Source organism: Eleginops maclovinus, chromosome 21 (assembly GCF_036324505.1).
Source record: "Eleginops maclovinus isolate JMC-PN-2008 ecotype Puerto Natales chromosome 21, JC_Emac_rtc_rv5, whole genome shotgun sequence".
In the NCBI taxonomy this organism is placed as follows: domain Eukaryota; kingdom Metazoa; phylum Chordata; class Actinopteri; order Perciformes; family Eleginopidae; genus Eleginops; species Eleginops maclovinus.
The window spans coordinates 15136776-15160557 of NC_086369.1; the positions used below are offsets into that span (position 1 = coordinate 15136776).

Genomic DNA, 23782 nt, shown 5'->3' on the forward strand with positions numbered 1-23782 from the left:
CACCCACAGAGGGGAGGAGGGGACGCCACTTACACAGGGACATGTCCCCTTCCCCCAAACACACACACCGAGCCATTCCTGAATGCATCTCAACAGCTCCTCATGAATTGACATGCATGGTGGACATTGTGCTGTTTAATTGCCTGTGATCGCCGGGTCTTCTTTAAATCGTCCGGGTTCCCACAGACTTTCTTCTAATGTGCTATAGTAATTGGGATTTTAGTTTTATAGTGAATTGTGTGGCTAGTGAAATCTGATAGACAGCCCTAGTATATATTTATTTATGTGTATATACAGTACAAGTATTTGCATATTTATACACAGCTGTTTTGTGTTTTCCTTCTTTATATTTATATAATTTTTTTACTTTACCATTAATCTTTTAATATAAAGGATAATATTATGTAAGCCAGAGTACATTTAAGTTTAAATTCTTGCACCCCAGAATTCCTACAAACACATTCATCCTTTCCTTCACGTAAAAAAGTTGCTCTAAAGTTTTTCTCTGACAGGAATAAAAACAGGACAATTTGATTAGTAGAAATGGGGTTTATTTGTCTGTCAAACTACATTTTGACTTATTGCTGTTATTTAAATGTTCCAGTTCCACACAGATTAGCAGCTGCTTCATATGATTGACTTCAATTCATTCCAGTAGTAAAACTCACGCTGTGTTAGTAATGATTTATCCCAATGGGACTGTAAAAATGGCAGAGGGTTATAAAAAGATTTGTGAATGTTAAACTAACTTAGACTAAAGGTAAACACATTCCTGTTGTCTGTTGAGTACAGTATGTTGTTTGTTGTTGTGCTGGAGGTTAGTTTATGTTACCAAATGCTTGAAATATATGTCCCCTTCTAACTTTAGTTTGTGCCTTTTAATGTCTCACAGTTTAGTGCTCTTTCATTCTATCATTCTAGAGAATCTTTCCTTCTGAGATTTCCCACCTCCTCTTCCTCTCTGTCTGATTTCTCTTCACACTCCCTCTTGTGCCATCCGGTACTCGAAGACGCTGCCTCTCTCGGGGAATGTCTCGTTGAGGCGCCGGCGCTTGGTTTGGGGTTTACTGTTCGTCTCCTCCTCTCTTCCATACCCTCCTCCTCCGGGGGTGTAGAGGCAGAACATGTCCTGTAGGGGGAGACACAGAGACATGGATTCAGCTGAGTAATCAGTTTACTGCAAGCATCTTTTAAATATCAAACATATTTGTAAAAAATGTATTTAAAGCTAGTTTATGAAAGCGTTTTTTCCCCGCCTCATTTCATGTCTACCTGGTATTTCTTGCCCAATACATTAAAATGCATCCAAATATATTAGTTGTTGCAACCTAACAACTAACATACAAAAGATAATTCAACTTCTGTGTGCCCTAAGTGGCATTATGCAAACAAACTGGCACATAAAGGGTTAAAATTCAGAAAAAATCAGATTATTAAGACTGTTTTTGATTCAGTCTGGATGATATATTTTTTCTTTCACACATGCACAGTGTGCGGTCTCACCCCGGGCTGCAGGCTGACGCTGGTCTTGGCTCCCAGGTTGAGGACTCGTCCGTCGGCTCTGTGCAGCAGGTTCAAACCGGAGGCTCCGTCCTCACCCCCTGAGCCGCAGAGAGAGGGGGGAGAGTGTTAGAGAGACACTGAGCAAATAACCTCCAATGCAAATTAAAAATGTGTGCTGGTTTGGGTTGAAAGGCTTCACCCTGGAGGCCGTACGGTCGGGTGGATCTCCTCTCCGTCAGCACCGACAGCACCACCTTGTTCCTGAACAGAAGCTTCCTCACCACCCCGTCTCCCCCGTGGTATTTCCCTGCGCCCCCGGACCCGGGCCGCAGAGAGAAGTGCTCTAAAATGACAGGATACCTGAAGAGTATCAACACGCGGATCAGTAATCATACAAGGCATTGTTATTATTTACTTTATGAAGAACTTGAGCTCATCTCTGACCTCTTCTCCAGGATCTCAGGGTCGGTGATGCGGGTGTTGGTCATGTGACTGTGCACACCGCTCCGCCCCGTCCAGCCTGGCCCCGCCCCCGCTCCCCCAGCAACTGTTTCGTAGTAACCGACGCTCTCACTGCCGAAGGAAATGTTGTTCATGCAGCCCTGGGGGAGGAGGCATCACAACATTTGGACAGGAATTACAAATCTCCGCTCTCTGCTTCAAATTTAATTTCCAAATGCAGTTTTCCTCACCTGTGAAGCGGCGCACACCTCGAATGCCCTGAAGATGACGTCCACCACTCTCTGGGATGTGAGGACGTTTCCTCCGACCACAGCTGCATTCTTGGAAGGCTGAAGGATGGAGCCAGGGGGGATGACCACTTTGATTGGTGCAAGACAGCCCTGGATATGAAAAAGAAACACTTAAATAACAGAAACTATATGGACATTTTCGTCATTTGGCCATGGCATTACATTTCCCACAGTTGTCTGAGAGTAAACCCCGTACCTGATTGAGGGGGATGTCCTGCCCCACCATGCAGCGCAGGCAGTAGATGAGGGCGGAGAGGGTGATGGCGCGGGGAGCGTTGCAGTTCCCCCAGACCTCCGTCCCCGTCCCTGTGAAGTCGAACACCGCACTGCCCTGTGGTGACGGAGGACTGATCAGCTCATCGTGCAGGAGGAAGTGTTTTAGATTGTCATGAGGAGACCCTCCCTGCTCACCTCTTTCTCATTGATCTGAACTCGCAGTCTGATCGCAGTGCCGTCGTCCATGAAATCCTCAGACTCCACATCCAGGGAGCCCGTCTGCTGCCGGCGGCGCCGAGCAAAGTCTCTGAGCATGTCCCTTACCGCCAGCTCTGCATTGCTCTGAAACACCGAGACACACCAGCAGCATCACTACTGCTGTGCACAATAAAGTGATGCATCTAACCAGAATATCATTCAAACTACCACTGGAGAGGGTGAGGACTCATTCCTGCACCTCTCTGAAACAGTGTTTTATCTACCTGGATGTATCCCATGTAGGCCTGAACCACCGCCAACCCGTAGCTGTCAATCAACTCCCCCACCAGCTGGCTGCCTCTCCGATTGGCTGCCACCTGAGCCCGCAGGTCTGACAGGTTGTCATGGAGATTACGAGTCCCAGAGGAGTCTGGGTACTGGGCCGGAGCCATCAGAGCTTCAGTTACAGCTGACAGAAAAAAAACATTAGTGGAAGTATTAATAAAGAAACTGATAGAATGTTAAAGAACATAGTATCTCTGAGCTCTTACAAGACCATTCTGGTAGTTCTGAATGTTTGAGCTCACTATTTCCCAAAGCAGGCAGTATGTTTTTACAGAAGTAACCTCAGAGATTAAACCTCCTTCTGGGTAATGCATCAGTCGATCAAACACATGTGTCTGTGTCAGTCAGAGTATTTTATATATGTTTTTGCCTTTTGTTTGTTTTCTTCTGACCTCATATTAAAGGGATCGTTTGGATTTTTTTGAGCATAGTGTTTTAAGGCATGCTCATATTTTGGAGAACATTGCAAGACTAGAAAATAAATGTTTGTGCTATCGTGTGACTTTGTTGATCGAGGCTGCAGAAGACGAGCAACCTTTGTGTTTGAGAGGTAAATAACTGCTTCTCAACAGTTCCCTGTCAGAAAGGACTGTCTGACAACAAAGTAAAGAGGCAAACATATCTAATACAGCGTAGACATTCATTTGTTTTTGTTCAAAAGGGTTTGGCTCCTTTACACAGCAGCACATTGCTTAGTTTCCTGCTGTCTGGTTCTCCAAACTGCATCTTCTGTGGGTAAACCCCCACCTGTGGAAACCCGGTACAGTCAAACGTCCACATCTCTCTCTGGCCTGTCGACGAGACACAGCTCTGTACTCTCTCTGTTCCCCTCCTCCTCCTCCTCCTCCTCCTCTCTTACCCTCTTCCTGGAAGACCCCGCCAGTGACCAGTTTGAAGGAGGTGAAGACGGCCCCCTCCTGCTGAAGGGAGGTGGAGTGGGGGGGCATGGAGCCTGGAGTGATGCCTCCGATGTCAGCGTGGTGCCCCCTGCTGGCCACAAAGAACACCGGACTGCCCACCCCCTTCCTAAACACCTGGAGAGAAGCGGTTTGTAGGGAGAAGTAAATGGAATGATGAGATGAATCAGACCCACAGCTGGGGGACTCACTGGGGTGATGACGGTGAGGTCTGGGAGGTGGCTCCCCCCTGCACACGGGTGGTTACTCAGGATCACGTCGCCTTCTTTCAAGCTGTTCCCCAGAGATCTGATCTGGTACTGGACGGTCTCCTGCATGGCCCCCAGGTGGACAGGGGATGTGCGGGGCGTTGGACACCAGACCCCCGTCAGGTCCGAACACGGCACAGGAGAAGTCCAGACGCTCCTTGATGTTGGTGGAGATGGAGGTCCTTTGGAGAACCCTTCCCATCTGTTCTGTGGAGGAACACCATGTGATAAGAAAATAATACTCCGCATGTATTCAAGTACTCTCCTCTCCTCTCCTCTCCTCTCCTCTCCTCTCCTCTCCTCTCCTCTCCTCTCCTCTCCTCTCCTCTCCTCTCTCCCCTCTCTCCTCTGTGTTGTACCTGCGATGCTCATGAAGCGGTGAGAGAAGATGGAGAGCTGCACGGTGTTCAGCTCGGTGCCCAGAGCGCAGTTGGGGTCCGAGCTCACCGTCATGCACACATCACCCGCTTCTGTCAGACGGGCCTCACAGCACGGCTCCACCAGGATGGTGCTGATGGAGGAAAGAGCAGAAAACATGTAAATAATCCAGGCAAAGATGCTCATATGGGGGGCATACAGGGATTTAAAGAACCCAGTGTGATCCCAAAAGTAAAAAGTAGTAATGTGGAAGTATCTTAATAAAGATCATTAAGAGCAAAGATGTCTCACTCTGTTAGGATTATTTGGACTGCAGAATTAATCATTTCTCTAGTTTGACCGCTGTTTAACACCTGCCTGTTTTTGTCGATGATGATGGCCGGTCCCTTGATGCTGTGACCGGACGGCAGCTCCTCCCACAGATACACACCTGTGTCCAGGTACCCTTCCTCAAAGTAGCACTTGGTCATCTACACAGGAGAACAGACACAAGGTAACTCTAAATTTATACATTTTTCATCTGTAAGACAGTTTATTTTTTACGTGTATTTGAGTTGTATCTGTACATGTTTAGCCATAGTTATGTATAAGACAGTGTGTGTACCGTGACTGGTTTGGCCTGTCCGCGCCCTGTCTTTGTTTTATACACAGATTTGATCCCAGATTTCCCACAACCCCTCACTCTGATGTCATCCACCAAGATGGGTCTGTCCGGGATGGTGAATCCAAACTCCTTCAGATAACTAAAGAAGAGAGAGGGAGGAACGTGGAGGAACATTAACCTTCAGTAGAGTAAACAGCGGCAGAGTTGACTGAGCTTATCTCCTATGGAAAAACGACTGTAACCTGACTGTTTACACAAAGAGGGCGCAGGGGGGGAAATGTGTAATGCATAAACCTGTTGAATGAATGTGTAGAGAGAACTCTGACCGCTTGGTGAAGGCGCTGCGGAAGTCTCCGGCTGCACAGGACTGAGCGTTAGCGGGGTGAGCGTCAGCCGTTACCATGAGGGCGCAGTCTGTGCCTTTGTATCGCAGGTGGAGGAAAACCTCCAACGATATCTGACTGCTGAAGACGAAAAGGAACAGAGAGGGAGGAGGTAGTCAGAGCCTGTACTGCAGTCAAAGCACACTGTCCTGCATCTTTAACCTTTCTTACGTTAAGGTTTGTGTGAGAAGTCTGATGATTATTCTCAATCATTATTCCTGCTGCAATAATGCATATGTTGCAGTTTACTGCTGTAGATGTTTGTCTCACTTCTTTATATGTTGTTGAGTGGTTTCATTTAAAGAAGTGCATCCTGATCTATAAGATGATCACAGGTTTGTAGCATGGTCGCTGTCGCAGTTTCTCAGAAAAACATCCCTATTTTATACTTTGTGATGATGCATTTTCCAGCGGATCCAAGAGGCTTTCATAGAGTGTATTGTTTTTAAATAGGAACTTAATCAAAATGTAGTCAAGCAAAAAGTACAATATTCACCCCTGAGATGAAAGAAGAAGAAAGTATGTAAGATTTATGCCACAACTGCATCTCAATCTTGGTTTCATTACTTGTTCACTGAGTATTAAATTGAAAAACCTGGACTAACACACCAGGATCTGGTTTAACCTTTGACCCTGCAGTGTGTGTGCTGACCTGCTGAATCCCCGTGCACACAGCGTATCTCTGCAGCGCTTGGAGAGCTGCTCCACCCTGCGGTTCAGCTCCCTGAAGGACTGCTGCTCGTACTGCAGAGAGCACGGCTCCTGTACCTCCTCCACCACGTCAGCCAGAGCCAGGCCGTAGGCCGACAGCACGCCGCTGTATCTGCAACACACACACATATTACAGGCTCAAGTAAATCAATACACACCCACACATTTAAAAACAACCAGTCTCCCTTACTTGTGTATGAAGACAGTCTTCATCCCCAGGGCGCGGGCGATGGCACAGGCATGTTGCCCACCTGCCCCCCCGAAACATGCCAACACATGCTGAGAGGTGTCGTGGCCTTTAGCCTGTGATGGATGGGAGACAGAGAAAGAGAATAAATAATACTAATGAAGCGATTTTATTTAAAGGTTCTTAAGACAACGAATCATAAAACGTATTTTGAGTGAAATTAATTTGACAGAAAGGAGAAAAAGAACACAAATAAACTAAAAGACCAATTTAAACTAATCTTATTATAATTATCATTTAGTTTACATATTTTCTTAGGTATCTCTCTCTCAGATAATGTTGTGAATTTATTGTCAATGATGTGGTGACACTCCTATTTGAGACATTTTACATCCAACTATTCAGCATATCTCACAGCTGGAGTTAAAAACCAAAGCATACCTGTGTCAGCGCTCTGATTGGCCGACACATGGCTTCATTAGCAACCCGGATGAATCCCATCGCAACCTCCTCCACGCTCATCTCCGACCTGCTGCTGTTGGCTCCATTTGCACTAACCTGGGAATGAAAACACAAAAACACATCAGAGTTTTATCATGAATACTCGCTTACAGACTTATTTAGAATGATACGAGTAATTTTCAGTGCCTGGGATTGGTCAGAGGACAGGAAGAGGTTGATCTCCTTGCTCAGACGATGGAAATGATTCATGGTTTCCTCTGAAGACAGCGGCTCGTTCTCCCCCGGCCCGAAGATCTTTGGGAAGAAGGACGGGAGGAGTCGACCAAGCGCTAGGTTAGCATCGGTCACAGTCAGAGGGCCGCCTGGGAACACCACAGAGGGGACCAAAATCAGCTGAATGCTGTTCAAAGTAGGTAGTTCAGTCTTGTATTTAACCATATGTAATTCTGTGAGAAATGTGATGCTCTCCCCTACAGGGAACATTAGATCTGAAGTCATATTTATTTTTGTTGGCACCACATCACATTTCCAACTGAGCACAATACTTGGACCTGTGCCAATGTCCAACCTTCATGCAGCTAAACCAGACTATAAATTCAGAGAAGAGGGGGGGCATGGAAGAGGACAGGAGGAGACAGAAGTGAAAGCTCTGTGTGTAGATTTATGACAAACAGCTGGACTGATAGAGTGGGGGAAAGGTGGGAAAAGTGACCTTGTACAACAGCGTGTTACCTTTTCTGTAGCAGGCGGGTCCTGGATGAGCTCCTGCAGACTCTGGTCCAACCACAAACATCCCGGATCTGAGAGGAAGGAGAGAAAACAGAGAGGACAGAGGTCATGAAACCTAAAGGAGCAGAAACAGTACAAATCTGGATCCAAATGGATGCATGTATGCTTTAGTACTTTGCTAAAATTACTACATTTCTTAAAGCTTTTAACCAAAGAGACAATAGGCATCTTTGCTGTTCCCTTCTTTGTTTTTGTCAAAGGTTTACAAAGGTCATAAATCAAGTGAGAAGAAGTGTAATTTTCTCCGAGACTTCTATACAATCATTCATGTTTTGCAGCCGTTGAAGTCTCCCGCAGTTTTAAGGCATTGTCTTCTTTTGGTGACGGACCTGAAGAAGAGGCGAGACCCTCCTCCGGCAGCCACAGTGTTGATGTCCAGCTGAGGGGCCTGCAGGGTGACCCCGGCAGTGGTCGCCTCGAACACGTGTTCGTACTGACCGGCGTAGCGACTAACATCGGTGGATGTTCCTGGAGAGAGAGACGGAAGAAATCAGGACAAGAACACACTGTGATTAGCTGTGCAGCCCTCCTCAGCATTACCCTCACTCACCTCCCATGTCGAAGCCAATCACAGCTTTCTTCTCCATCTGGTTGTATGAAGTGATGGCGTATCCCACCACACCCCCCGCCGGGCCGGAGAGGACGGCCCGGGATCCACAAAACTGCTCCATGGGAGTCAGCCCACCATCCGACTGCATGAACAGGACGTCCACATCCTGAGGAGAGGGAAGTAAGAGATGGAGGAGATCCGATTATTGATTGGATGAAGCTACTGGACCCTCTGGAAAATCCTGTCTGAGATTTGATCAAAAACACGCATAAGTTTAAAGTGGATATAGTGGATAACACACCTTGAGGCCTCCCTTGAACCCAGAGGTAAAGCCCTTTAAATACTGATGGATTTTGGGAGTGAGGTATGCGTCTGCGCAGACGGTGTAGCCGCGAGGCACCGCCCGCACCATGGGCATGACCTGGCTGGACAGAGACACCTGCGTGAAGCCCAGACGGCGAGCCAGAGCGCCGACGACCTTCTCATGATCGGACCATCTGAAGGAGAGAGCGAGAGGAATGAGGCGCGGCAGGAATGCAAATCAAACATACAATTCTTACGCAATTTAAACGGCTCTTTTGCAGCCTTTTGAGTCAGTCTTATCTTTTAAAGCCGGCACATATTGGGCAAGTGCTCTGACCTCTTTCACTAGTGTGAATTCGAGGAGAACATTGGAGAAGAAATGAAAAAACTTGGCGCAGTTTAGGAGAAAATGTAAGCTGTTAAATAGTAAATGTTTTATTATGGACTTCAGACTTGAATTGCAGTATTCAATGGAAGAAAAGTTACTCAAATGTTTGCTTATGCTGTCCATTATAGTTCTTAGAAAGAAAGGAAGGTTGCTAACAGCAGAGTTAGATAAATTGGGAGATCGATGCAACTCTTAAAGTAAAACATGAACTTTCCTCCAGTGCAGCACTCATACTGTACCAGTGGAGACAGACACCCGACACCTCTGACATACATACCACTATTTCCACAGAGACACAGAGAGGGTGGGAGCTGCACACACACTAGTGTACAGTGACAGGGAGGAAAGACAAATGACTTCTATAAGTGAAGCAGAGATGGGCGGGGACATGGCCTAAAAGGTAGGAGGACACGATGTACTGACGTGTAGGAGTGCAGCAGGAGGACAGCGAGGCTGGTGATCCCCCGAGACAAAACCCCCCTCAGGTCCTTCTCCACCCGCTCCAGATCCAGCTCCTTCCACACCTCCAGAGAGTCTCCTGTACTGCCTGAGGGACACACACACACACACACACACACACACACACACACACACACACACATCAGGATTATAAAGTGATCTAATCAAACAATGCGCTCATGCAACTGACAGACTACTGATTGATTGATTGATTGATTGCACGTTATTTTAAATTGCACAAGAACTTGGACAATGAAGAGCGTAATGTGAAGTGTACTGGTTGTACAGTAAGAGTACAAGTACGTGGTTTTTGATTCCCACCTGTGACAATACGCTTGGTATCTTTCCGGGGTAGCTGGCAGTCATCTTGCCTGAGAACAACCCGCTCGGCCACCTCTATAACCTCTTCATACAGCACATCAGGAACCGCCACCTCCTGCACACACACACACACACACACACACACACACACACACACACACACACACACACACACACACACACACACACACACACACACACACACACACACACACACACACACACACACACACACACACACACACACACACACACACACACACACACACACACACACACACACACACACACACACACACACACACACAGGAAGTCAATGCAAAGCCGGTCTTGAGGAAACGGCCCCTGTCAGAGCCCTACAGATAAGGATGAGGCCCACACATTGCAACATGCATACCAGCTCTGCATTAGCTTCATAAATATGTGACCATTTAAACCATTAATGGTACAACTGGTCAGGGGGCAAACTCCAAAAACTGCCCCCTGTCTCTGTTAAGTAAAATAATGTCTAAGCCTTATATGATGCAGGACACTGGACCCAGGAGACTCATGACCAACACATGTAGTACAGAAAAACATGACTCGTGGTGGGATACACTCACGACTTAGAATCAAGGAATTCCTCTGTGGTTTTTCACATGCTGACTTTTCAGTTAGCATGTTATATGAGCATGTCTGGATCTGCTTTACCTACAGAAGATTTCTGAATGGGCGGTCTAGGCAGAAACCTTGAATTCAGCGGCAAAATATCAAGACACTTACCAACCGCATAAAGATTAAAAGAGATTAAAACTATTACAAAGACAACAAAACATCTTCTAAAAGACACAAAATGAGCCCAAAGAAATGCAAAGACACTCAAAATGTCCTCAAACATGCAAAACAACTTCAGAAAAATGCACAATTATCACAAAATGATCCGAAGGCGATAAAAGGACTAGAAAGAGACACAAAACCACAGAAAGATGCAAAGATCACATCCAGAGACAAAATGACCACAAAGACACACGCAGTCCTTACAAAGAGACACACAATGACAATGAAAAGAAACAAAAAAAGGACAAATGACCACAAAGAGATGCAAACAGCACAACACAACAGTGGTAAGGCCTTTCAAATGTCTGTGCCCAGGGACCAATTGTCTCATAATACACCCATGACTTTACATTTTCATATAACAAATATAATATAAAGAACTAGCATCACACACCAGGTCGAACAGCTTGGGCCTGGCCTGAGTGCCGATGTGCAGCAGGTCCTTGAAGCCCTGTGTGACCATCAGAGCCGTCCGCTCGCCCTCTCTCTCCAGCAGAGCGTTGGTTGCCACCGTGGTGCCCATCCGGATCCAGCCAATCAGAGAGGTGTCCACCGGCTGCTCGCGGGGAAACATCCGCGCCGTTTCCTGTCAGAAAATATATCAAATACAGTTCATACAGATCACGAGGAGATGGACTGATAATTAATTTGACTACTTTTAAGTGTCTCTATGTTTTGATCTGCTCTAAGTGCAGCATCATTATTCAAAGTGTTGAGTCCTGCTTGACATTCTGTTGATTTAATGAGTAAAACTAAAAAAAGCTACATGAATCTGTGCAGCATTCATTCACCCAGCACATGACCACATTACAGTCAGGGTCAGATTTCATTCCTCTGGCAATACACACATCTCTTGATGCTCGGGGCATGCTTGATCCATTTCAGCTACTTCCTGCTTTACACACACAATTTTAAGTAATTGATTGGTTTGGCGCCATAATCACCAACTATTTTGATAAAAGTAATGTTCATGCAATGTCATAACACAGAGAATGAGAGTGATGTTAAAGAACATGATGTGGACAAAACATTCAAAGACCTTGTACTTGAAAATTAGTAAACCAATTGATAGCTAAAGTTTAAACGGGCATACATATTGGCATAAATGGCTTCCGAAGAGGCAAAATTGAGCTTTGAGAGGCGAGTAATTCTCCAAAACTCTCTGTACAAATGTAATATCAACTAGTAAATGCTTGCTTATAGTATGTACAATATGTCCTGTCACGTTACCTCTTCCAGGACCCTCCGGATCCCCTCTGTGGGGGCGTCTTTGTAGTTCTGGGGGTCTCGGGACAGCAGCTTCAGGACTCTCTCCCTCCCATCGGGCAGACGGGCAAACACATCGGTGAAGGTGCCCCCCCGGTCGATGGCAAAGTCGAATTTGCCCTGAGTCTCAGCCATGGTGAAGAGCGTGTGATTATCTGCAGTCACAGGAGGTGAGTTATATCCTCTGCATCACCGATAACACATACATGTTCATTCACTAAACACACACTTATTGCGCTCTGCTGGAATTCCTTATCAACCCCCACCACGCTTATATAAGTCGTCCCCCCGTCTCTCTGATCTCCAGGTTTGGTTTAACATTTTGCTGACTGCAGACATTCCTCAATCATCAATGCATTTAACACTCCTGTGCATCTTAACTTCACACCTAATGCTCATCTTATGCTTAACTCCTGCACTGCTAAAGTCCTGCATACACACAATTTATATTAGGGTGAAAAAGCAAAAGTTTTAGCTTCAAAATATCCTTGAAGTACCGAAACAAAAGTACTTTTTATCCAGAATTGGTCCATAATTATTAATGCTTGATTATGATCACCGCTCTTGCAGCTGGTCTAGGTAGAGCTTCTTTAATTAATGCATGTCCTACTGGGTAATTGAATCTAGAATAATTAACTCTAATGTATTGGTTGTTAGCATTTTGTATTAATAATCCGAATATTACAATATTTATCTGTGTGATGGAGTGGAGTAGAAGTTGCAGAAATACTAAAGTGAAGAACTAGTAGGTCTTGTACTTTTGGCTGGTTTGTACAATTATACGTTTTCTACATGATCTTTTACAAACCATGTGAGACCAGTTTAAACATGCTAATAAATATATAAATGCATGTATTACAAATGCAGATTATGTAATGTTGAAGGAGTTATTCAGTGACAGCCAAACACGCAGATCAGAGAGGATCCCTGCAGGAATATCAACGAAACTGCCCCCATAAAGTCAGATAACACCGCCGTAAACTCCCTACTGACTCTGCCGCTGTTGTGTTTGGACTGTTATCGTTACAGAGACATTAGAGACAGTAGTTGCAGATAAAGAATTAGGAATGAGCTCCTAACATTTGAAGGGTTTGCAGCTGTGCGTGCTGTGGCTGCAGACCCTGCAGTGTCCGTGCAGAGAGCTGTGTGCAGGACTCAGAAACCATGCGAAATGTTTGCGCAATGTGTCGGGGATTACCGTGTTCACTCACCGGTCCGCCGCTGCTGCTCTGCCCGGTGTTAATCTGTGATAATCCGATAACTATCAAATGTTCCTCCCCTCTGCACTGAAGTCGTCTAAAGGACAGGAAACACCAGGTTGCTGCTGCTGCTGAGGGTTAAACCCCGCCCCCCTGAGAGGCGCCGGTGTCAATGCCGAGGACCCAGTTTTGGCCTCCTTTTTATTTGCTTCCTAAAACATGAAGCTAAACTCTAAATGAAAATGAAAATGACACAACCCGTTTCTAAATCCATCCCATCTGACACCACGCATGCATGCTGTCCACGTGTCCACACAGCGACACTGACACCTGCTGGTGGTTTACTGAAAGTACAGATGTGACATTGAACAAAGTTGTCCTCTCCAATTAAACAATACAAATACAAGATATAAAACAAGATAAAACATGTTTAATAATTACAAAATAATACCATCATTTAAGGCTGACTGACACATGGATTAAAATATGTAAATTCTTACATTTTTACTAATAAAATGTCTTCCAGAATAACCCCAGAACTTGGTTTAGGCGGTCTGTAGACCAAACCTATAAAAACAGGAATATATTGTTTAAAATAAAACTAAACCAAGCTCTCAGAAATGGAGAAACAGCCAAGAAAAAAACGAAATATGTTCTGTTGATTACTGCAGGAAAACTGGTTAAACATGTATGAATCAAAATTTGTAAAAAATAAAACATGAGGGGAAAAGAAACCTTCTCTAAATTTCCAAAATAATATTTTGGAAGCCCATATGGGAAATTATCATTCTAAAATAGCACAATATTCAAAAATAATGTGTGTTTTATTTGAGTAAAGTTTAAATTAATATGCAATAATCCAATTAACATTTGCATTTGTCCAATTGCTAATTAATTCCATTGTAATTAAACAGTGACTTAAATGAATTCAACTTTTATTCAAACAGGTGGTATCCAGATTACTAATGAAGAGCAAAGACGTGTGTGAGTTTGTAGGTGTATTTATTGATAATTAAGGCACAACTGAACACCAGTGACAGAGCTGGTGTTGAACAGGTAACAGTGAAGACTTCTCATGGCTTGTCAGTGGGGGGGCAGTAGTGTAGTCGGGGGGCAGAGTGCAGAGCCCACATGCTCTAAACATGGTGAAGATTCAATCTGAATGACTCATGCATAGATGAAATACCATCATGGGTACAAAGCTTTTAAATAAAGCTGTAGGTGTGCTGGCTAACATGCAGCTGATCTATTAAGCTTCACAACAAAAGGAGTCTTTTCCGAAAGTATTCAAGTATTGCAAAAAAACCTGGCTATTATCCACTATTTATTAATAATGTCAGCGTATAACACTCAGAACCTCAGCTCTACTCCGCTCGTCGGGTTCAGACTCCTGTGAGAGGTGAACACGTGCAGGCAGCCTGCTTCCGCTCAAACAAACAATCAGACACACCTCTCTGGTGACCACGCACACATGCAGACACAGAAACGTAACAATATATAACTCTATTAACTTTGTTTGAAATAGCTCTATGAAGAAAATTGCACATCAAGACGGATTTATTATAACTTATTATTTATAAGTCAGAAACACCCGGCAACAGCTTTTGTGCAGAAGAATAAGGCCACAGTTTAGTTTAAAGGGGTAGTTTGGATGTTCTTATGTTCTTATGAGGAACTTCTCCATTATCAGTGTATTACTCACAGCAGATGCAGTTTGGCTAACAGACAGGAGTACCAACAGAAGCTAAGTCATAAACTGCTTAAAAAAACCACATTTTCCACACATAAATATCAGTCTGTTTCTCTACTGCAGGTAATAAACTGAATATGGAGAAGAACCAACACACAACCACACTTCATAAACCCCAAATGTCGCTTTAATGTAATGCATCCTGGTTTGGAACTGCTTCCAAAACAGAGAATGACACGCCTGCAGTGCAATCATTTGTCAAGTGAGATGTGACCCTTAATATATAACATAAATATAATTTAAAAGGTTTACTTAAAAAAATAAGCGGTAAGAAAGTGGATCCAGCTTGAATTTACATTTCGTTATGTATTAACCTTAATCCTCTTTTCTCTATTTTAGAGAATACTTTACCTCAATGCATTTTATTATCTGACCTCTTTCAGGTTTCTCAGTGACAGTTTTGACACTTAGGATGACATTTCTGATTGTTGACGTTGCAGCGACATCCCCCGCTGGTGTCTCCGGGACCCTTTAGAAAGAGGATCAGAATGAGAGGTGACTTCCCTTTCAAATAAAACCTTTCTTTAACCACCATGTTTTGTATTTGAAGTGTTCTTCCAGGGTTCCTACATAAGAAAAGAGAGATTCTTACCCTTGGCCCCCAGCGCGGCCCTCTGGTCACCCAGCAGATCTCAGAGTGACAGACGGTGCAGCGCAGCCAATCACATCCGTCCCTCTTCTGCACGATGATGCCACACTGGGGACAGTGCATGGCCTCGCCTGACTGCACCAGAGTCTGCTCGAGACAGAACAGTGTGAGTGAAAGTTTGCATGAAAGGTGCTTCTGTTCCAGATGTATTATTGCACCAGATAATTCCTTGAAACTAAAGTATTACTTAGGCTAGATCCCTCTTTCTCTTTCCTTTTCACTTCATAAAAATAAACACAAGTGAATGGCAGCTCGCCTGCAGTAGCTGTGTCGTCCTCCGGGCTGCAGAGTCATTTATAGCGCGGGCTGCGAGGTCATCCTGGTATTGCTTACAGTTCATTCCCTCGTGGATAGACTGAGGAGAGAAAGGACATAGAAACAAGGAGCTAAATTTAACCTCAGAGAAGTTTAATGCATCAAAATAGAAACATTTCTGTCTCTACACAGCAGTACGCTTGAGGGGATCAGTGCGATTAGAAACATGTGAGTCGTCTTTCACCTGTAATTGGGTACAATCTTACCTCTATTTCTACCATCACCAACACAGAATGTCTAATTGTCTACCTCTAGGGGTCTCCTAATCAAAACATAACAGGTAACAAAATGAAGCGCACCCTTACCTTGATAAACGTACAGATTTCTCTGGGTTTGAAAATTGTAGGAAAGAATGTGAGTATAAAACACATCAGAATATAAAACAGAGTCTAGCTGTTTTAATACTTTAGATGCAGGAATGCTACACATTACACCAGTAAATGCTGTATTGTTTGTGTGTATATACCTTGCAGATTAGGCAGTTGTGCTTCGTGCAGACGGGGCAGTGGAAAACGTTGACCGTGTCCTCGTACACACACCAGCCGGCACAGTCGGGGGTGGCACAGTGATAGCTGCCCTCACATCGAGACTCAGCCACTGACAGCCCTCTCTGCAGCCAGCGCTCGTACTCCTCTGCCGGCACCAACTGAGAACGAGGAGCGGAAATGAATTATGAAGGACGGGTAAATACAAATAATACAGCTAACCGGATTCTGGATTTCAGGATTCTGTTGTTTCCATTTACCCATTTTTCTTCTACACACCTTGTTCTGCACACAGAAGCATTCAAACTATTGCATGTCTTTAGAAGTTCTGTTTGGATTACAGTTTATTTTGTTAACATTTAGAAGCTGGAAAGGTTGGTAAACTGTTGCTTCATATAAGCTGAAGCTGCTAAAGTCTTTCCACATGAGGAGAGGTCAAAGTCTGGGCAGAAAACAAAGCAGTAGCTCCAGCACCAAGAGCTTTAAATATGCAGAACTATACTGGGAATCAACACAATCGGAAAACATGATGGAAACTATGTTCCCATATTTGCAGCATGCTCAAATATCAATAAACACTGCAAAAGCATCAAGAAGTCTGCTTTCTTCTTCCAAATTGAGTGAGTAATGGACCTATATATCTATACCTATATATCTATATCCCGATGTTACAAATAAACACAACACTTACTTCCCTTTTTTCTTTCCTTTCCCGAGAATTGAGTTTTTCAGCTCCTTCAGAAACAAAGGCTGATCGTTATGTGTGTGTGTGTGTGTGTGTGTGTGTGTGTGTGTGTGTGTGTGTGTGTGTGTGTGTGTGTGTGTGTGTGTGTGTGTGTGTGTGTGTGTGTGTGTGTGTGTGTGTGTGTGTGTGTGTGTGTGTAACTCACGGCTCTGATCTCCCTCTCCTGCAGGGAGCAGGTACAGGAGTACGTGTCGTCTCTGTAGGGGCAGGCCACCTCCGGCTCCTCGCTCAGCATGATGACTGAGCGAAGGCACTCTCTGGATAAACACATCGCACAAACAAGAGACACGTCAGGCTGAAGAAGACTCACTCTCTTTCATTTCTCCACACCTCTGCTCTTGACACTGTGAAGTGGTACCTGCAGAAGCAGTGCAGGCACTCCCTCAGCAGGACGCCCTCCCCGCGCTGCAGGTCCATGTAGCAGATCCTGCAGTCCACCGGCTCGGGGTTCGGCAGCAGGTCCTGTCCGTCCAGCATCACCAGCCGGGCGAAGTTCTCTCGGCGCTCCGCTTCCCGGGCCTGGTGTTGTTGGGAGGGTTAAAATGATGCTCTGACTGTTGCCCGTCAGTATTTATTAAATGCACAATAAACATAACAATGCATTACAGGTGTAAAAAGTGTAGGATGACACAATGATTGTGTACAAACATTTTATTTCAATGTGTTTCACAACAGTGCAAAATGAGCAATCAGGCTGATACATTCAATTTAGTGGCAATCTCTTCATTAAAGTTCATTAAAAAAACACCTGATGCTGATCGTCAACAGCAACCATGGTTATTCAGCTCAATGTAAAGAAAGTCTCTCATCACCCCTTCATATCTCCAGCGGTCTGTCCCGAGAACCAGAGACATTATTGGCTTCACTCAGGGGTTCACAAGGGAGTCAGACTAAGTGATTTATCATTTCCAGACCTTTTAAAACTCTAAAATGTTTATGAAGGATAACCTATTCCACCACCTGTTGTACCAGTATTAGTTTGATAGGGATAAAAAAGTCTTGTAAATCTCAAATGACCCACATTCATCTTCCGAGTGGAAATAAAAAAAAGGGCCATGTGTGTGTGTGTGTGTGTGTGTGTGTGTGTGTGTGTGTGTGTGTGTGTGTGTGTGTGTATGTTCAGTAGTCCTGGTCCAGGTTATACAGGAGTGAGTTGTTTTGAGCCCCAGCACTCCTCAGCACCTCTCTTCTCCCTTTCTCCTTCAAAAAAACAGAGACAGAAGAGAAGAGAGTCAACCTGGGGGGCCAGCAAATTTTGACTTGAATCAATTTCAGACTTTCCCCTCTGCTGAGCATTTGGTCCAGTTTGGAGCCCTGCGTTGCTTTAAGGGCTTTACAAAGAACGTATTTATTTCTAAAATTGCCTCTTAAATAATTCACTATAATCGAGTAAGAGATAATCTAGAATTTGTGTAATTATGTTTTATAAATGTACTTTTTGGTGCTGTTGTGAATGACACCGTATGGTACATCAGTGTGTGATTGCATGAGTCAGAGTGCTCTGTGGTTCAGGTGTGAGTGAGTTTCCTACCTGCTGGTACTGTCTGACCGCGTCCTTCTCCTGCTGGATGCGTCTGAGCTCCAGTGCATCGGGCCGGTACCCCCCCGGCACCACGTAGCTCTCCGGGCGGTTCGTGCTGCAGATCTCACAGCCTGGCCGCGTGGGTTTGTTGATGTAGGTGCAGGACGGGCACGACCAACCCTGAGGGGGGTGATAAACAACATGAGCATTTTTAAAAGTGTGTAAAAATCAAAGCTCTGTTCTTTTTAAACCCTGACTGCTTTCTCTCACCTGTGTGGAGGCTGTGTTGGGGATCAGTGCTCTGTTGAGTTGGGGCATCTCCATGTTGGCTAGGTCTCTGATCTCACGGATGTTCCCTCTCTCAGACCCACCTAAGACATTGATGGAGAAAAAAGCAGCTGATATTCAACCAGGATTCATTTCAGCAGCACTCTATTAAATGTTTTCTTCTTTTTCTACCTACTGCTAACATTTTACACACTAATTAAAGAGCTGTAATCTCATGTGTGCTCTTGACATTTAGAAGTTAAATCAAATCTGATAACCATCACAAACCCTACATACTCACCCGTGCTGCTGGTGCTGGGGTGGAGCCTCGCAGGCAGGGTGGTGTAAGGCCTCCGGTCGAGAGACGAGGGGCCGTTAGCAGAGGTAGCAGGCAGCGGGGGACCCGGAAGAGGCAGAGACGGAGGGGTGAGGAGAAGGGCGCTCTCCTGGTCCTGCTGCAGGGCCTGGAGGGTGAGACGAGAGTGCCGGGCGGACAGGAGGTACAGGAAGGCCGAGAGGTCGTTCTGACGAATCCCGTACGAGGCCAGGGAGCGCTGGTCGCTGCACAGACACTGACCGATCACCCAGCGCTGCACCCGCGGGTGGAAGCCGTACTCAAGGAACATCTGAGGAAACAGTGAGGGAGACATTTAAGCCTTTGTTTGGTCAGGATTTGTTAAAGAAGTTGTTCACCCCCCAAGCAGAATTATCCACAGTTAACTTCCTCTCCAAAACAAACAGACTTTTGATTTAACAGTGAACACAGCAGTTTTATGTCGAGCTGTTCGGCTGCAGCGAAGGATTTTTCCAGCTGATTCCTCTGATAATATAAGATCCTGACATCCAATGACTAAAACCCTTCATCAGGCTACAATATCGGGCTAAAACGACCAAAATCATACCAGGAATTTCTATGTATGAAAAGCTTCGAGCCATGCTAACCCATGCTCTTGCCAGTTACATTACAGGGGTATTTTGGACTAAATAAATAAAACCAACATGATTATCTCAGGACACGTATAAAGAAAAAGAGCGTCTCTCAGACTAACCTGCTGTTTCAGTGCAGCTATCGTCATATGTGGGAAAACTTTCACAGTGACGCAACAGGACGAAGAAGAATCCTCCACAGCAACGACCAAGCTGTCGGATAAAATGAGACACAAACCATTAGCCAATTCTTCCTAAAGATAATCATGTCGTCACAGCAGCACGTAAACAAGGCCTTGCACATCTATCAATCCGCCTACTTGATTTCATTGTCCTCCACGTCTCTGGTGGACGGCTGGATCTTCAGCGTGGCATGTTGTCGGGCGAGCGTTGCAGCAAAGAGCGACGCAGACTGCATGTCGCCTGCCTCTATGGCTCGTGTCAGCTCTATGCAGGTGTCCTCTACAGATGGATATACACACACACACACACACACACACGCACACACACGCACACACACACGTGCATGCACAAGGAAGCACACAGGACCCCACACAGGTGAGCACAGTGTGCAGAGGATGTTTCCATACCTCCAAACAGCCACTAGAGGGCTAAACATGATTCAATGAATGGATGAATAAAATGAGTGAGGGAATCAGGCAATTAGTGACACACATCTACAGAAATAAATCAGATAATACTTTATATTATTCTGTGCACACACCTGTTCGTTGCAAGGCCGCTGTGTTCTCGAGATGGAGAGCATCGGGGAGGCGCTGTGGACTGTTGTCTTGAGGGGCGACTGCCAAACAGAAATGTTGTACACCAGAAAACGGACATGTAGATAAAAAACACAAAAACAAAGCACTGATCATCTAATCCAGATTCTACAGAAACATTTTACTACTTTCATCCTCCCATTAACATATGCATTTATTCTTTTACTTTTCCAGGAATGTAATTGAGTAATAAACAAGGGGCATGTTTTGCACATGAGCACAGACCAACTTGTTGATATTCCCCTGAAACAAGAATATGAAGCTTGTTTACAGTGGTTGGGATGGACTGTAGTGAAAAGCTCTTTTGTTCAAATAAATAAATAACTAAATAACTAACCAGCTGGATTCGTCAAGCTTAATCATGAAGTACGTTCACTAAAGGGCAACATCATTACTCCAGATCACATCCAACAGGGCTCTTCCTATTAAATACTACATTAGAACATTTCCCCTCCCTCCTTTCTGCTGTTGTTGTGATCCAAAGGAGCACTATTTGGCAGGAAGTTGCACTGACCTCTGTGCGCCTCCCTCAGTGAAGACAGCACCACCGTGGCCCACTCCTGCGCCTCCTGCTCGGAGTGGATGTTGAAGCTGATGCGATCGTGTGGAGGCGCTGCCAAGCTCAGCTCGTGGCACTTTGGTGACTTCACCTCATAGTTCACGCTCCTCAGATCAAACTCAGTGATGGTCTGCAGAATCAAGCAATGGAAGCAAGAATGAGAGGAGATGAGGGAGGAACAATTTGGGAAGGAAGATGAATCCCAATGGTTCAAAGTGTGGCAATCATGCATGTGACTTTGAATATATGTACCTAAAAAAAAGGATTGTATGCCATGTTGAGACCTTTTCTACTAGAGGGAAACATAACACCATTATTGTTTAAGTTAATGATGTGCTTACAAGCTGCACGATCTCAAAATAAATGTGGTGAAACAAGTCAATACAATAATCTGGTTCTTGCAAAATCATGTTGGAAACTAAAGCTCTAGTCGGTTCACATCAAAAGTTGGTTTTATTTCACAATATATCCAAACTCTTGGACAAAAAATGAAGTCATATCAAGCGTCACAAACAAATGTTGTATTAAATTGGGTACTTTCCCACTCAAAATACATCACAACAAACCCAACACTACTGCTGCGGGTCGGAAGAAAAGGTACACCATGCATCGATATGTAGGCTACTACAGAATGACCTATTTCAGAAATACCTGACCTCCATATATCTATACTACTGCATTATAATAAGTGTGCATTATTATTTGCATTATTACTGTGTATTAATAATGTCAATATGCTCAGTAAAATATGCTGTCCGACACCTTTCTAAAATAAATTGCACTTATCTCAGGTTATCCTATATTTACATCTTAACCTTGGTCTATTACAGTGTTTCTGGGTTATTCTGTATATTATATAATGTATTCTATGGATACTTTAGAGAAATGTATATCTTTGTTGATGTTTATTTATGCAATGCCAATTTCCCAATTTGTCAATCTCATTTCATCTAAATAAACTTGAAGTTTAAAAACACAATATGGACCTCTGAGAGATGTAGTGAGTAGAAGTAGAAGGTAGCATGCAATTGAAATACTCATCTAGAGTATAAGTACCCCAACAGTGTACTTCACTTGACTCTATAGTGTCACATTTCACCCTGTCCGTGAACTCACCACACTGCGGCCGGCCCCCCAGCTCTCCTGCTGGAGCGAAAGCCGGAATTCCCCGGACTTCCCCGGGTCCATGCTGAGCTGCAGGCGGAGAGACACATCTCCTGCTCCGGGGAGACACAGCGGTCGGATCCCGGAGTGGCACACCGAAACCCGCACCGACGCGAGGACGGTGTGGCAGCCGGGTTGAGGCTGCAGGGCCCCGGCATTTTGACCCTGGAGGGAGGGGGTCTGGTCCTGGGTCTGGTCCTGCGTAAAACCTGGTGCCCAACCTCCTGAAGTCAGCGACATCCTGTCCGCATTGAGACACACGGGGCCCGGGTGGTTCAGCCTGTCGACGGTGTCCCTTTTAACGACATTTTTATCAATATTTCAAAACCACTCTCACAACAGGAAGCAAGTCCGTGACGTCTGTCTGTCAGCTGTTTCACCCAAAGCTCACAGGACTCTCCTCCTCCCTCTCAGTGTCCTTTCAGGTTCACTTAGAGTTTCGATTCGCTTTAACAGTATTCCAGGGGATATTTCACACCTGTAAACATGGAGGTTATCAGCAGTAATTTGACTCACTGGCTGCTGTTGTTTGTGCGTAAAGGCTTTCACTCCCCACTGCGCATGCGTGGTGGGCTGACGTGAACTGTCATATTCATGAGGGCGTGACCACGAGCAGAGGTGGAAGAAGTACTCATAATATTTAAGTTACAGGAGTAATACACACTTCTACCACATTGTAGAAATGCTGTGTTACAATAAAAACACGTGTAAGTCTTTCCTTAAGAAAAGATGCAAAATAATTAGCATCAAAATATACTTTAAATACCTAGATTAGTACTCATTATGCAGAAGGACAATTTACATTATTTATGCATCACTGGATTTTAGTTAGGGATGCATTAACGTGCAACTCATTTTAATTATGCAGCTGGTAAAGGTGATTATAACGACTTTATATTCTTCGAGGTGTTTTAATCCATTATAATACATCATAACGTATTTGATTGATATGTAGTATGAATATTATGTAGCTGCAACAAATGATTAAGCTGAATAAGTTGAAAGAGTAAAGAGTTGCAATACTTGCTTCCACTTTGTAGTGCTGAAGAGGTAAGCATTAATCAAAAAAATGGAAATATCTCCTCAAAATTGCACTTTAGTACACTTTATATTCAACATTAGGCAGGTATGTTGTTGTGCTCACATTTGACCACAAGGGGGCAGCACAGCCCCATTTTAGCTGAAATGTACAGGTTGGAAATATTATTTATGCTGTGTGTTTAATGACCTGTGTGGTATACATGAGTATTTATACGCTCTAATATGTACTACATATTTGAAAAGAAATCCACAGTATACTTAATTTAGATAACTAGAATTTACTAGTGCATTGATCAAGGTCTGAGCAGGATCGTTCACACATTTAATGCAGTAGAGGGTAGAGGACCCATGGTGTATGAGGGTCATTCTGTCATTAACACAAGCATTGACCTGTGACAGGTGGGCACAGGTGTTTCTGACAACATTAACAATGGCTGCATATTACTCAGGTGTGATTGATTTGATTTTTTAGTACTGTCTTTTTCTTTTCATTAAGATTCTGATCTCTACTCGACCCAGGTGGGACTCGAACCCACAATCCCCAGTTCCGGAGGCTGGTGCCCTGTCCATTAGGCCACTGGGCC

The 23782-nt window shown here is 44.5% G+C and overlaps 2 protein-coding genes, 1 long non-coding RNA gene and 1 other non-coding gene across 5 annotated transcripts; 1 reads left to right on the top strand and 3 right to left on the bottom strand.

Annotated features, from left to right (window-relative positions):
- Positions 1–529: 529 nt before the first annotated feature.
- oplah (5-oxoprolinase, ATP-hydrolysing) lies at positions 530–13082 on the bottom strand. Its single transcript, XM_063912254.1, is given in 28 exon segments — positions 530–1129; positions 1504–1601; positions 1703–1863; positions 1948–2105; positions 2196–2345; positions 2452–2586; positions 2667–2813; positions 2954–3138; positions 3874–4048; positions 4123–4266; positions 4268–4386; positions 4539–4690; positions 4915–5027; positions 5162–5300; positions 5488–5625; positions 6197–6367; positions 6446–6558; positions 6884–7000; positions 7091–7266; positions 7637–7704; positions 8023–8161; positions 8244–8409; positions 8545–8740; positions 9358–9481; positions 9715–9829; positions 10925–11116; positions 11761–11951; positions 12995–13082. Coding segments are annotated over 27 exon segments (3915 nt in total). The 5' UTR covers positions 11932–11951; positions 12995–13082; the 3' UTR covers positions 530–976.
- An 898-nt stretch (positions 13083–13980) lies between these two features.
- On the bottom strand, positions 13981–22730 carry shrprbck1r (sharpin and rbck1 related). 2 transcript variants are annotated; one of them, XR_010168384.1, is made up of 14 exons: positions 22110–22730; positions 20949–21123; positions 20380–20457; positions 19976–20117; positions 19778–19868; positions 19030–19354; positions 18732–18832; positions 18471–18641; positions 17298–17458; positions 17085–17196; positions 16176–16355; positions 15582–15749; positions 15338–15481; positions 13981–15214 (listed from the first exon to the last, which is right to left on the bottom strand). XR_010168384.1 is itself a non-coding variant. In XM_063912918.1 (14 exons), exons 1-14 carry the CDS (start codon positions 22395–22397, stop codon positions 15134–15136), a joined length of 2148 nt encoding a protein of 715 aa, XP_063768988.1. In that variant the 5' UTR covers positions 22398–22730; the 3' UTR covers positions 13981–15133. The 2 variants fall into 2 exon arrangements, 1 of the variants encoding a protein (XP_063768988.1); XM_063912918.1 differs by having other exon boundaries at positions 15651–15749.
- On the top strand, positions 15748–17535 carry LOC134884208 (uncharacterized). Its single transcript, XR_010168385.1, has 4 exons — positions 15748–15877; positions 15965–16063; positions 16183–16392; positions 17109–17535. It is a non-coding gene; the product is annotated as an uncharacterized LOC134884208 (long non-coding RNA).
- A 979-nt stretch (positions 22731–23709) lies between the features above and the next one.
- Positions 23710–23782, bottom strand: trnar-ccg (transfer RNA arginine (anticodon CCG)). The gene has a single exon. It is a non-coding gene; the product is annotated as a tRNA-Arg (tRNA).

What these genes read in the sequence shown, in the direction of transcription:
- shrprbck1r (XM_063912918.1), bottom strand. Translation starts at nt 22,397, where the DNA reads ATGTCGCTGACTTCAGGAGGTTGGGCACCAGGTTTTACGCAGGACCAG. An exon ending in TGCCTGCACTGCTTCTGCAG is followed by an intron (nt 17,197 to 17,297) that starts GTACCACTTCAC and finishes GTGTTTATCCAG; the next exon opens with AGAGTGCCTTCGCTCAGTCA. An exon ending in ACAACTGCCTAATCTGCAAG is followed by an intron (nt 15,750 to 16,175) that starts GTATATACACAC and finishes TTCTCTCCTCAG; the next exon opens with TCTATCCACGAGGGAATGAA.